The following is a 12,864-nucleotide window of genomic DNA, read 5'->3' on the forward strand; positions in this document are numbered from 1 at the left end:
GAAAAGGAAAACAATGAACAATTGTTTATTGTTGACAACACAAACTACACACCTCTAGAATAAAACGTTATCTAAAACTCATAGCACGTCCTTAAACCAAAGTGTCTTCTTCCTACGAGGAAACTCGACGTGTCAAATCACAACAAAACATTAAATGTCAGTGCATCACGTAACCACCACAACATCACGTAACCACCACAAACACTACCGGTAAGGCACCTGCCAAAGATCACTGCTCCCACCTTGCTGTACCTTTGGACAAAGATAACAAATTGTTTTGATATACTCAAGGAGACAACGACAATAAACATAACATCGACGAAATCGTGCGAGGTTCATTGTGTGTTTGTGTTGCTTGCCAAGTAACGTAATATGAAATATTACGTTTTCTTTTTTGTTTGTTTATTTATTCACAATTCGCGTGGACTGCACGTAAAAGGTACCTGGAACACAAAAGAATATTTCAAATTCCTAGTGAAATATGGCATTCAGAAAACCGATATGCATAACCAAAGAGACACTTCAGGTTATATATTTGGGAACATTACTTCAAAAAATAATTTTTCTAACCCGGTGACGTTAGCTGTCCTTGACAGAAACTACTTTTTAGAATATTATGGAAACAGATCAATTGAAAATAAAGATGTAGCTTGTACTAGGATGTTTAATAAAATTAATAAATCAGCCTTCGATTCTGTGTGCAATAACGACGGAAAGAATGATTTTCTCCGGAAAGTACCTTGTCCGGAAAACAGCTTGTGTAAGGATGAAGATGCACCGTGGAATGTCATAAAAGGAAATCAGCTGACGTTCGTTATAGAGGATCTCAAACAGCCAAGGTAGGCTTATGTATGGATTCATTCGTTATCCTTATAACCATTTCATAGTAAATTAGACTGAACTATATTAGATTCAGTGCCATGGGGTATATGTATATAACGTTCATCTGTTTCTTCCTGCTCTTTCATATCACAGTAATCCTTCAAACTCATTACAAAACTTTCTACACTGCTAAAAGGTAAACAGACTGCATTCATTTCTCATGTTATCTGTAATTACGGCTGTCAATCTTGCTGCTGATGGATGATATACACCCTTAAGAAGCAGTAAGTTATATGGTGTTTTATGATGGCCTTAACTTGTCCATTCATTATCATTTGTTAAATTACCTTATTTATGTTGAATTTAATTACTTGGAAGCTGTTATAGGTAAGCAAGAAAGCTAATGTGCCACTTATAGAGCAGAAAGTATTAAATGCTGTTGGACTTTCCAAACTAAGTTTTAGGGAAATAGAAGTTACATGTGTTAATATTGCCAATGATAACTCAGTATTAGTGTTTGTTCATTTTGTTTTTATTTATCACTTGGCCCAGTCAGTCTTTTTGGTACATTTTTTCATACATCTAAAGAGTGTTAATACAGAATGTTCTTAATGACACTCTTTCATGAAATGCATTTTCAGTGCTATTCTGTTCTTGGTAATCTGTTCCATGTACATAGCATTGATCCAGGTGCCAACACATGCAGAATGTCTTTGAAACATACGTTTTAGTAGATGGCATATGGGCTTTGTGTCAGGCTGTGCTTCCCTGTGGAGTAAAAAACATGAGAAATGGCTTTTGTTGGCTACAGTTCTACTAGTTAAAAACTTAATGCTGTATTTCTGTACTTGTATTATCACAAATGAAAAATTATGCTTCATTATCAATGGCATTTGGAACAAGTACTTTCTTCCTGCTAAAATTTGTCAAAACTGACATTTTTGAAACTGTGGCTGTGCGCAAAATACAAGCTGATTCTTGCAGAGAAGAAAACATCAACCAGCCACTGTTCATAACATAAATAGTGCCATTACTTGTTTCGAACCAACAGTTTCAAACCAACAGGTTCGTCTTCAAACAGCTGTTCATGTTTCTATTATGTTTATTACTGTTTACAATAGTTATTGGGAAAAAAACACAGCCATCACCTGTTCAACAACAAATGTACTACAAATGTGAACAGCCATCTGCAGATGAAACTTTTGGTTCAAAACCGGCAAAGGTACTATTTGTGTAAATAAATAACAGTGTTAACAGTGGCCGGCTGCTAATTTTTTATTTTTCAGTTTCCTGGTGTGGTATGTTCTTAATAAGATATTTATGCTCTTATTTGTTTAAACATAATTTTTTTGTGAGCTTCAGAATTTTGTGGGATCAGAACACCTCAGTATTTGTGGATACAAATCAGTTAGGTACAAATAGAGATACACTGTTTTTTCCTTCTCATGACAAATATCAGATTTGGCGCTTAAAATGTTTTCCATGTCCACTCTTCATATCGTATAGGACAATTCACAGGTAATGCAATTAATTAATAATTACATTAGTTAGTAAGTGAGACTACAAGTTCAACACAAACAAGTACATAATAATATAACATAGGCCTAATATAAAGTGTCATAACACAAAATGATAATATAATTGGGCTAACAATATTTGGTAAATCAGATTTACTTAATCCAGAAACAGAGCAAAAGAAGTGGTCAAATGTGAACTGTTCTACTTTCAAATGACTCACGCGAATGTGGCTGGGTAACATTATTTCAACAAGCATTTTTAAAACAAAACTGGCAGCTTTGCCTTTTATTTTTTTTAAATGTGGAATTCCCCAAAAAATAATTCTGTATGTAAGTAGAGACTGCAGTGCCATGGTAATTTGTATTTTTAGTGTGACAGTTAACAGCATACGTAAGTGTACTCAGCTTTTTATTTGGGTTTTTAATGTGGATCTCCCACTTCAGATTCTTTTGTACACATAAGCCTAAACATTTCAGACATTTCTCCCCTTGATTATGAAAACAGGATTTGCATTGTGAAGTTTTTGTATAGTGTGGAAGTTAAGTGCCACCTTTTATTTTCAGAGTTTATGATAAGTCTGTTGTGAAACATCTTGCTAAACTTTGCAGTGTTGATGTCACAGTTCCCTGCAGATTCCCTCTTTGTGTGATCAAATTAGAATATCAGTGACATCTGTAAAGTTATTTTTCAGGCAAATCATTTACATACAGCAGAAGTAGGACAGGTCACAGAACTGAGTGTTGAGGCACTTCACAATAGAATTCCCCCCACATTACTGCAATAATCAGAAGTGCTGTGTGTTACTGTATCTTTATATTTTATTCCTGTTGATGATCTCTGAGGCGTGGCTGTATCTATCCTTTAGACTTGTCTCTTGTTCTGTAATTACTTAATTTATGCAAGAGATTTTCGTGATCAATATAACATCAAATACAGAAATACAGAAGCATCTGATTAAGCCCGTCTGCTTTCACCCATGATGTCACAAATATGGCGGAAACAACCATACACTACAGCTCTAATATGATGCCTATGACGTCATTACGTAACCATGACCACGAACACGAAAATATATTGAGATACCAACACACACACATTCCACAAAAAATCTAACGGGACAAGCATGGGAAATTGTGGGTTTTTGGGTGGGAACAAAGTAAATATAAACAAATTTAGACACACACCACCATGCCAAACCACACAAAATGACGAAAAAAACCGACAACACAAAACTCCTCAAATTCCACTAAACACAATATCCTCTGGAATCGTACACTTCCCTTGACCTATATAGCCCAACAGCAGCTCCTGATCCCACAAATTTGAATCGAACACTTCCTTTGACCTATATAGCTCAACAGCTGCTCCCGATTCCACAAATAACACTTCCCTTGATCTATATAGCTCAACAGCAGCTCACGATCCCACAAATTGGAATCGAAAACTTCCCTTGACCTATATAGCTCAACAGCAACTCCTGATACTGGAAGACCTATATAGGTCAACAGAAACTACCGACACCAAATCATAAAACCCAAAACTACAACCACGTTCGCAATCATCACTACCTCAAAAAACACAACAAACCAACGAAATTGGAATCGAACATTTCCCTTGACCTGTTATCCTTACAACATCTCCACATATAGCCGTTCCTGGTCTGAGACGCCTGAACTTTAGTAAGCCTCATTTCTTTATGACACACTGAACACTTCACGACTTCATCCAAAAATTCGAATAGTTGAAGAAATTTTATTAGAGACAACACAGTGTCCCCCATCATTGCCGACAGCCCAAAACTGTTGACCTTGTCAGCCACATCCGTACCTACCAAAGACATAAAAAAAGCAATTTACCAAAATTCACACACAACGAACAGAAAAAAACTACAATAACGTCAACATAACAAAACCAAAACCGTTAACTCACTGAAAAATATTCCGCTGAAAGCGCAGTCACTACCGATACTACACATGTGCATTGCTACTATGCAAATGAACCCCATACGCCACGTAACACGCTACCCGTAAACACACCACCAGAGAGAAACACCGATCGCAACAATACACCACCTACAAACACGCCACACACGCAAACTAATCTGAAAACGTCACCTAACACACAACACATAAACATACCATCAGAGAGCACCACCGATCTCATCAAAATTACACCTACAAACACACCAGTCTCACAAACTAAATTCCGCGCCGTTGTAATGTCACACACCAAAACAGCCTTACATAACAGGTCAAAGCCAATGGGTGGGATCGGACACTTTGGTCGGCTAAACTCAAGATACTAATCTCAATATATAAGCCAGTTGATGTTGTTACTATTTCTGTTAAAAAGGCAAATATTGCTGACTGGGTTGACCTTTTGGTTTGGAAGCCATGCTGTGCATTATTTGTCAACATTTTATATTCATTCATATCTTTCATAGTAAGTAAAGAAATCAAGATTAGTAGTTTGGTTGGAGTATTCATAAAATCTCCCCTTATTTTCACATGATTTTTATCCCTTTTGTGGTCCACAAGTTCTAGGAATCAGAGAATATAAGGGAATTTCAAATGTGTCAGGGGAATTAGGCAAATATCAGGGACATTTGAAAGAAAAAAAAAGGTAAAATCTCATTTTTGTCTCAGTGGATGAAGTGGTTTGGTTACTGTGATGTCATGCATGGTCACTGGCTGGATGCAGCTGAGTATGTGTGCCGCTTCCCTACTCCCTCATTCTTACAGCTTCTCGCCTTCCAACCATTCCCCTCAGCTTGAAGTCAGTGCTGCCACCATTTCTTGCCAGTAGCCTAGCTGCTGCCAATGATAGGCAGGGGGATGTGAGGAGTCGATTGTTTGGATCTGATTCTCAGAGACTGTGGACTCAGTGGCCAGAGACAGCGATCATGTGTACATAAGCTGTGTCTGAGTGATAATGTGAAAGTGTGTGCGCTCTCGTTTTCTGACAAAGGCTATGGCTGAAAATTTTGTTGTGAGAGTGTGACTATCTTTTGTATGTGCCTGTCTGTGGCATGTAGAAATCTAGATATCTTCACAATGAGTTGCTACTTATCCTCATTATTGTTGATTCTCAGAGTATTTGCGCAAGTTATCTGTTGCACGGATTGATCACCGCAGTCTCATTTCATCAACGTGCTGCCTCTGACTCGTGAATAGTTGGCCGCATGAGTGGATTTCCATGACAGGCCAAAACTGCAGGCCATTTCTGCGGGTATCTCTAATGAATCAGGCCTGCCGATGTGACGCCCAATATTTTCCACTAATGTGCAGGTGCTGCCCGTCAGATCTAGTCTCACTGACCTGCCCACAGGCTGGGTCTGTCTGTGGCATAATGCGGTGGATTTTCATTATGGACCCAGGACTGCAGTGCTCTTCAACAGGCCAGAGACCACAGGCAATGGATTTCAGGAATTGCGACTGTCTCACCACAAGTACATTGTACTGTGTGGCATTTTATAGACATTTTATTTGTTCTAGTACATTTTGGCTCTTTGAAAGTTGTTCATATGTTAGAAAGTATGGACGATAAGAATGAAAAAAATTGTCACTGGCAGCTTGTACGCTATGTACTCATATATTTCTCGAAAGAAAAATCACACAATACTTGTAAAATGAAATGATGGTGTGGCATTGATGGCCGGGAGGCCCCATCCAGGGAAGTTTGGTTGCTGGGTTGCAGTGATGCCACATTGGTCAACTTGCGTGTGGGTGATCATGAAATGATGATGAGGACAACATAACACTCTGTCCACGAGTGGAGAAAATATCGAACTGGGGTCTGCTGCATGGTAGACAAGCACGTTATCACTCAGCTTAGCAGATGACACGCAACACCACTACATTGGGTAATAACTGACAATAATGAACAAAGTAGAACCAACATTTTGTTGATGGTCACCTATAAGTTTTACCCAGGCAAATGGGGATCTGTCTTTCTTCCGTAGTTGTTCGTGGGAACACCATGAAGCCTAAGACATCTGTTTCTATTCCCAGTGGTTCAGTTTGGCCATTGGGCAATATTAACACCCAAAATCATGAGGCCTCATGTGGCTAGTCCACTTGAGTCACCTCTCCTGTCAGTGACAGTAATTAAAGTAAATGACCACATTCTGCAGTAGACAATGTTTTTGCTGTCATGAAACATGTGGATGTGTCTTTTGAGAAATTGTCACTATTTTATATCCATAGAGCTCTCAAGGTACTTGCAGGGCAACTCAAATCGATGAAGAGGCTGTGGAATGGTACTCTCCTTCTGGAAACTATGAAGGCTACCCAAGTACAGAAGCTGTTGAATGACAAGCTACATGGAAAATATCCCATCAGTAGTGAGCTGCATACTGAGTTAAACATCATGAAAAGCGATGTAACATGCTGGGACATTGTGGATATGGATACAAAACAACTGCATCTGAAGTGGGAAAGTGTAAGGCTGATTCAAGTCCAGAAAGTTATGAAAAGGATTGATAGTGAGCTTCAAAAGTCAGTATCATTTATCCTGCTGTTCAGTCTGCTGAAGCTGCCTGAGTATATTGTAACAGGCATTCTCTGCCTTAAGGGCAGACCTTATGCCCCAAATCCAATGTGCTGCTTCAAGTGACAATGCTTCGGTCATACCACTATGGGTTGTAATGGTCTGGCAACATGTGGACGATGTGCTAACCTGGGACACAAGCAGTGTTCTCAATGCACTGCCCCACCTGGGTGTGTTAATTGTTCCCATGCCCCTATGGTTAGGAACAAGGACTATACTGCCTTTGCTGAAGAAAAGAATATTCAGGAAATTAAAAGTCACACAATGTATCTTTTACACTGACGTGAAGAAAGAATGTAAGGCCTCTGAGCCACAAAGTTTTGTTAAGTCTTTTGCTTCAACATTGAAGCAGGTTGCCCAGAAGGTCAGTGTTAGTACTCAGGCTGTAGCAATTGAGCAGAGAACATCAACCTGCACCTGTAAATGCAGTTGCCAGCCTGCACCGCTGGTCTTGCAGCCTAGTCTTCCTATCACTGAAACATTGAAAGTTACTGAAATAGTGTAAGTATAGATAGCAAAACCCTCACAGGAGACATAGGAAGAAAGCTATCTGCTCCAAAGCCATCGGATGGATCTAATGACGACCATACCATCACTGGTACGGATGGCGGCATTGTCGTAAGGGAACCAGTGAGTTCCTCAAGTGACCCACCCCACCTCTCCCTCCATTGCAGTCTCGCTACCATGGAGGAACAGGAAGGGAAAGAAGATGGAGTGAACCCTTACTGTTAAAACGGCTTCCATACTGCAGTGGAACTTCAATGGTTTCAGGATACATGTGGAGGAACTCTGTCCGTTAACTCAGGGTAGATCAGTGAGTCTTATCTTCAAGAGACATATTTTAAATCCTCTGATGCTCCTGAGCTACATGGCTATGTTGTCAACAAGGAGGACAACCTCAGTGGAGAGAGAGCTAAAGGAGAAGTGTCCATTTTTTACAACAATGTCTACCACTCCTCGCTTCTCTCCCTCAGAACCAGCCTTGCAAGCAAGTGCTCTATTGGTTCACGTACATCATCAGTTGAAGGTATGTTCACTTTACTTGCCCCCACATGAAGTGTTTGATAAAGAGCCTCTCTGTGACCTTCTTACTCAGCTCCCCCACCCTTTTACCTTCTGTGGCAATTTGAATGCACATAATGTGCTTTGGGGCTCTGTCACATGCATGTTGTTGAACATGGAGCAGAACATGCACTTCATCGAGGTTATTCACTGCCGTAGATCCTCGCGCACACCGCTCAGTGGGAAGCAGTTGATGATTTGTACTCAAGTCATCAATTCCCAATCTAGATTCATCTGCCAGGCTGAGTGGTACCAGAAAGACATTCACTTTGTATGGCAGACTGGACACTTAACAGCCAAATCACTGTGTTTGAACACTGCAACAGTGTCCAGGAATGGGTGGTTTGTGTTACCCATGTCATTCACCGTGTTGCTAAAGCATCATTCCACAGTCTTCAGGCCTGCTGAAAAGGCAAGCTGTCCCTTGGCGGAATGACAAGTGCTGCACTGCAATCCAGTCCAGGCGGCTGGCTCTCCATCGGTTCAAATGCCGGCCATCTAGAGAGGACCTCGTAGCATTTGGATAGTAAGGGAAAAATATCACTGAATTATTAGGGAAAACAAAAGAGGTCAGGAAATAGTTCCACTAAAAGTATAGTTGCATGGGAGGCCATGAGGAAAATTTTTGAGAGAGGAGGGTGTGACCGGTGGCTGCTGTAATGAGAATGGAAGTCTCCAAACCCCTCTACAAGACATTTCTCAGACTATGGTGGCCTATTTTGCTACAGTTACCGCCACAACCCATCAGGATCTAGTTTACTGGCACCGCATAGTGTGTGCTTAGAGGAGCAGTTGGGCCTTCTGCTACACTACTGATGAAGAATACAAGTGCTCCTTTTCCATCTGGAAGCTAGATTCTCCACTGTCTGCGGCTTGCCACAACAGGATCCTTTATAGTATGCTGTGGCACCTATCAGGGTGGAGCAAAGAAATCCTCCTAACCCTTTTTAATGTCACTTGAGCATAAGGTTACTTTCCCTACTTGTGGCGAGAGGCAGTTTTAATTCCTCTTTTAAAACCTGGAAAAGACTGCACATGCCTAAGAAGTTATCATAATGTTGCCCTCACTAACTGTGTGTGGAAGACCTCATAGTAGATGGTCAACCGCCACCTTGTCTGAATCTTAGAATCCAGGCGGCTTCTTAGTCGCTTTCAGTACGGGTTCAGGACATATTGCTCCACCTTTGATAAACTGGCCTTCTCGAAGACAGCTATACAACAGGCTTTCCTGCACCGTCATCTTCTGGGTATATTTCTTCATATCAAGAAGGCCTACGATACTATTTGGAGGCGTCTTATCATCAGGCAGTTCCATGAACAGAGTTTTTGTGGATATCTTCCCATTTTTATGTGGTCCTTCATCTCTCCAAGGTGTTTCCAAAATCAAGTTGGTGACATGACTGCATTGAGCATGAGAACAGTGTCCCTCAAGGTAGTATTTTAAGTGTGACTTTCTTTGGCATAGCTATTAATAGTGTTACATCAGATGTTAAATGTCCTGTACAGTGTTATTTGTGTGTGGATGACTTCTTTGTCTTTTGTTCCTCTTCAAGCCTTGCAACGACAACACATCAGATGCAACTCACTCTTCAGCAGTTGGATGAATGGGCAGAGTAGAGGGGCATTAAGTTTTCAGCCGAGAAGTCTGTGTAATTTCTTTTTAGCTGTTCCCATTCTGTTCTCAAGTTCCCTGAGTTGAGGATGAGGGACATTTTTCTTGATTTTAAAGATACGGTTAGGTTTCTGGGCCTATTTTTCTTGAAGCTTACGTGGTGCCACACCTTAAGGACCTGAAAAGATAGTCTCTCAAAGCACTAAGTATTTTAAAATGCCTTAGCCACAATTCATGGGGGGCAGACAGGAGTTGTCTGCTCCAATTTTACAGAGCTTTCTTGCGGTCTTGGATCAATTATGGGCGCATGGTGTATAGGTCTGCAAGACCATCTTATTTAAAGATATTGGACTTAGTGCACAATGAAGGGATTTCACTAGCCCCATACTGAGCCTCTGTGCTGAGGCTGCTGAGCTGCCACTTCACATCAGGTGACAGCTGCTCAGTGTGAGCCAGCCATATAAGATAAGATGCTGTCAATGCCATATACACCTGCGTACCGTACTGTTACTCGGCCTCCAATGGAAAGACTTTTTCATAATCTGTGACAAGCGATGAGGCCCTGTGGGATTCGTGTGGACTGCATGTTAGAGGTGGGTGTGGCGGGTTTTAATGTTTTACACCAAGGTTGGATCAGATCTCCTCCTTAGGTCCTACAGAGGCCCAGAATTGTTTAAGATTTGATGAATTTGATGGATGATTGCATTTCCAATTTTACATTTCAGTCTCTGTTTTATAATATTTTAGATTTTAGCAAGGTATCATGGTTTTACAGTCGTGTGAGGTTGGCTCCCAACAGGGGACTTTGTTGACTGTTATGTAATTCGTCCAACCCTCTCTTCAGGATTCGTCTTCCCCATACCCATACTGTATTTTCTGTAGAGCTCCATGTGATCCTGAACACATTGGAGCAGATGAGGCATCTTCAGGGCAAACAATTTCTCATCTACTCTGATTCTCATAATGCTCTAAAATCATTGCAGCACATGTATTCAGCAGAGAAATTGGTGCAGCTCATGCAGGACCAACTGTACTTCCGACAATGGTGGGGGAGGAAGTGTCATTCTGCTGGGTAACATGCAAATGCGGAAATTTGGAGGAATGAACAGGCCGACAAAGCAGTGAAGGAAGCCCGCAGGGAACATACCATACAGAATGCACCATTTCCTTCCATGCTGCCATTTCGCTGATGGGTCACAGATCATTGCAGTTATGGGAGGAGAGTGGCAGTAGTGACAGACAATAAGTTGCTGTTGGTGAAGCCAGCTGTCCAGTTATGGAGATCCATGTGCCAGTCACTCTGGCGTGATGAGGCAACCCTGACCCACCTCCACATTGGCCACTGCCCCCTCACATAAGGCTTTTTACTCCAGCGAGAGGAGCCTCCCATCTGTGATGCCTGAAATTTAGGTGGGGGTCTGCCCTCTATTTTACCTGATGATGAGGTGAGTGTGGTTAAGCTTTTAAAATTTTGTGATATGTCTGGATTCTGGCCTAAGATTTTAGTATGTTGCAGACTGTCTGGTTTACACCCCTTTCTTCCATCAATCAGTCAGCCATACGTATCTGCTTTCTTCTTTTAATTCTTTCCATGTTTTCTCCCTCTTCTACTTTGTGTTGGATTTGACTCAGTGTTTCTCGTAGCTTTCTTTCAGGACTCATTTATGTTTTTATACGCGGGTCCCATGTTACTAATTTTCTTATATTCCTCCACACTCATCTCATTAATTCTATTTCAGGTGCTAAAGACCTTGCTGCTGTGCTCCCTCAAAACCTTTTCATCATCATCACCATCATCATTCTTTCCAAAAGATATTAAAAATGCTTAAATGTGGACATAAATGCATCATATTTGTATCATCACAGCTGTAAATGTCATTCTGCTTTGCTCCCTTCAGGAAAAAAGAAAAATATTCCAAATTTTGCACTGCTTCTTACTCCATGCAGTTTGAGTCTCCTGCAATATTCAGTGTACGAATTTGAACATAGTGATAACTAAAACTTGTGTTTACAACTTGCGTGTTGTAACCGTAATAGTGTGTATTTATGCAACACTCGTCATTTATAGACACATGAGTTGCTGTCTAATGAGAGTTCAGTTACAGATGTGCTTTTGTTGGAAAACTATAGTAAATCTATAATTTGATCTTCGGATTGTAAGAAATCACTGTTAAAACCAATCCTGTTATTCTTTGAGGCTTGAAAACAAAGCATGTAGCCTTCCAATTCATTGCTAACCAAAGGTAGAAGGTCTGGCTGTGGTGCTTCCACATTTCTACATTCAGACCCAAGTTCAATTTTCTGTTGGGGTTGTCTCCCATAGTCTTGGAAAGTCCCTTATCAAACCTATGTGGCAGTGTAGAAGAAGATCATTCATGTGCTTTATCTACCATTGGTATGCACGATCCTCTTCAACCCTCAAAACAATTGACCATTCTCTCCTCTAACCCCGGCAGGAGACCCTCATAAGGTACTTCCAGCTAGGTCAGTGGACTGAGATTTTTTAAGGAGGTGTTATTCCTCTATCACTCACTCTTTATCTTGACTTTTGGCATTCAGAGTGTGGTTTTCCAATGTTCGGCCCAGGTTGGCAAGTAACTATAAAGCCATAAGTTTATGGGTTATAAAATTTACTCCAGCATCATAAAATCAAAATTACAAACTTTTTGTGAACCACTCTTGGAAGAAGAAAAGAATGGGTTCTGGAAAGGTAGATCATGCACTGATGGCTGCTTCACACTGGAGATGCTAACTGAAAAGGAAAGAATTCAACCTGAAAACATATCTGGCATTTACTGATATTAAGAAATCTTTCAGTACAGCTGAGAGAAAATACTTTGGAAAATCTGGGCAGAAAGTAACACCCTAACACACACCATAAAAAGCAGTTTGGAACATATACAGTCAAAATGTTATTCCACTTATTGGAATGGAAACACATTCACCAAGTGGTTTGACAAGGATGTTGCCTCTCACTGCTCTTGTTATATATATATATATATATATATATATATTATTATTATTATTAGCGAATGTCCCCATGGGAGAACGATAAGCAGGTGATTAACATTTCTTAATGTTCTTCTTATTTCCCCAGTATTTCTTCATTGCCTCCCCAAAGGCCTTCTTCCTTTCTTCGGTCCACTTTGGTCGGAAAGGTTTAGATTCCGTCTCTGGAGTAAACTTCCACTTGTCGATTTTTTTTCTGAATGTATCCCGGTCTGATGTGTTTGTTATGTCAATTTTTGTCTTTTTCAAATCCTTCTTAACTTCAGTTACCCAGGGTATTGTTGCCTTAAGTG

General features: G+C 40.5%; 2 protein-coding genes across 4 annotated transcripts in view; one reads left to right on the top strand and one right to left on the bottom strand.

Annotated features, from left to right (window-relative positions):
- The window catches only part of LOC126465421 (cytochrome c oxidase assembly protein COX15 homolog), a 106,046-nt gene extending 105,840 nt beyond the window's left edge, over nucleotides 1–206 (bottom strand). Inside the window, exon 1 of one of the 3 annotated variants that reach the window (XM_050096308.1) lies at nucleotides 53–206. The gene's annotated coding sequence lies outside the window, so the exon portion shown is untranslated. The remainder of the gene's footprint in view (nucleotides 1–52) is intronic. The other 2 variants (XM_050096307.1, XM_050096305.1) reach the window with 2 other exon arrangements.
- Nucleotides 207–238: 32 nt separating this feature from the next.
- Nucleotides 239–12,864, top strand: part of LOC126465405 (integral membrane protein GPR180) — a 73,543-nt gene continuing 60,917 nt past the window's right edge. The window contains exon 1 of the mRNA XM_050096303.1: nucleotides 239–839. Coding sequence (XP_049952260.1) covers nucleotides 373–839 — 467 coding nt within the window. The 5' untranslated portion in view covers nucleotides 239–372. The remainder of the gene's footprint in view (nucleotides 840–12,864) is intronic.

This window comes from Schistocerca serialis, chromosome 1 (genome assembly GCF_023864345.2).
Source record: "Schistocerca serialis cubense isolate TAMUIC-IGC-003099 chromosome 1, iqSchSeri2.2, whole genome shotgun sequence".
NCBI lineage: Eukaryota > Metazoa > Arthropoda > Insecta > Orthoptera > Acrididae > Schistocerca > Schistocerca serialis.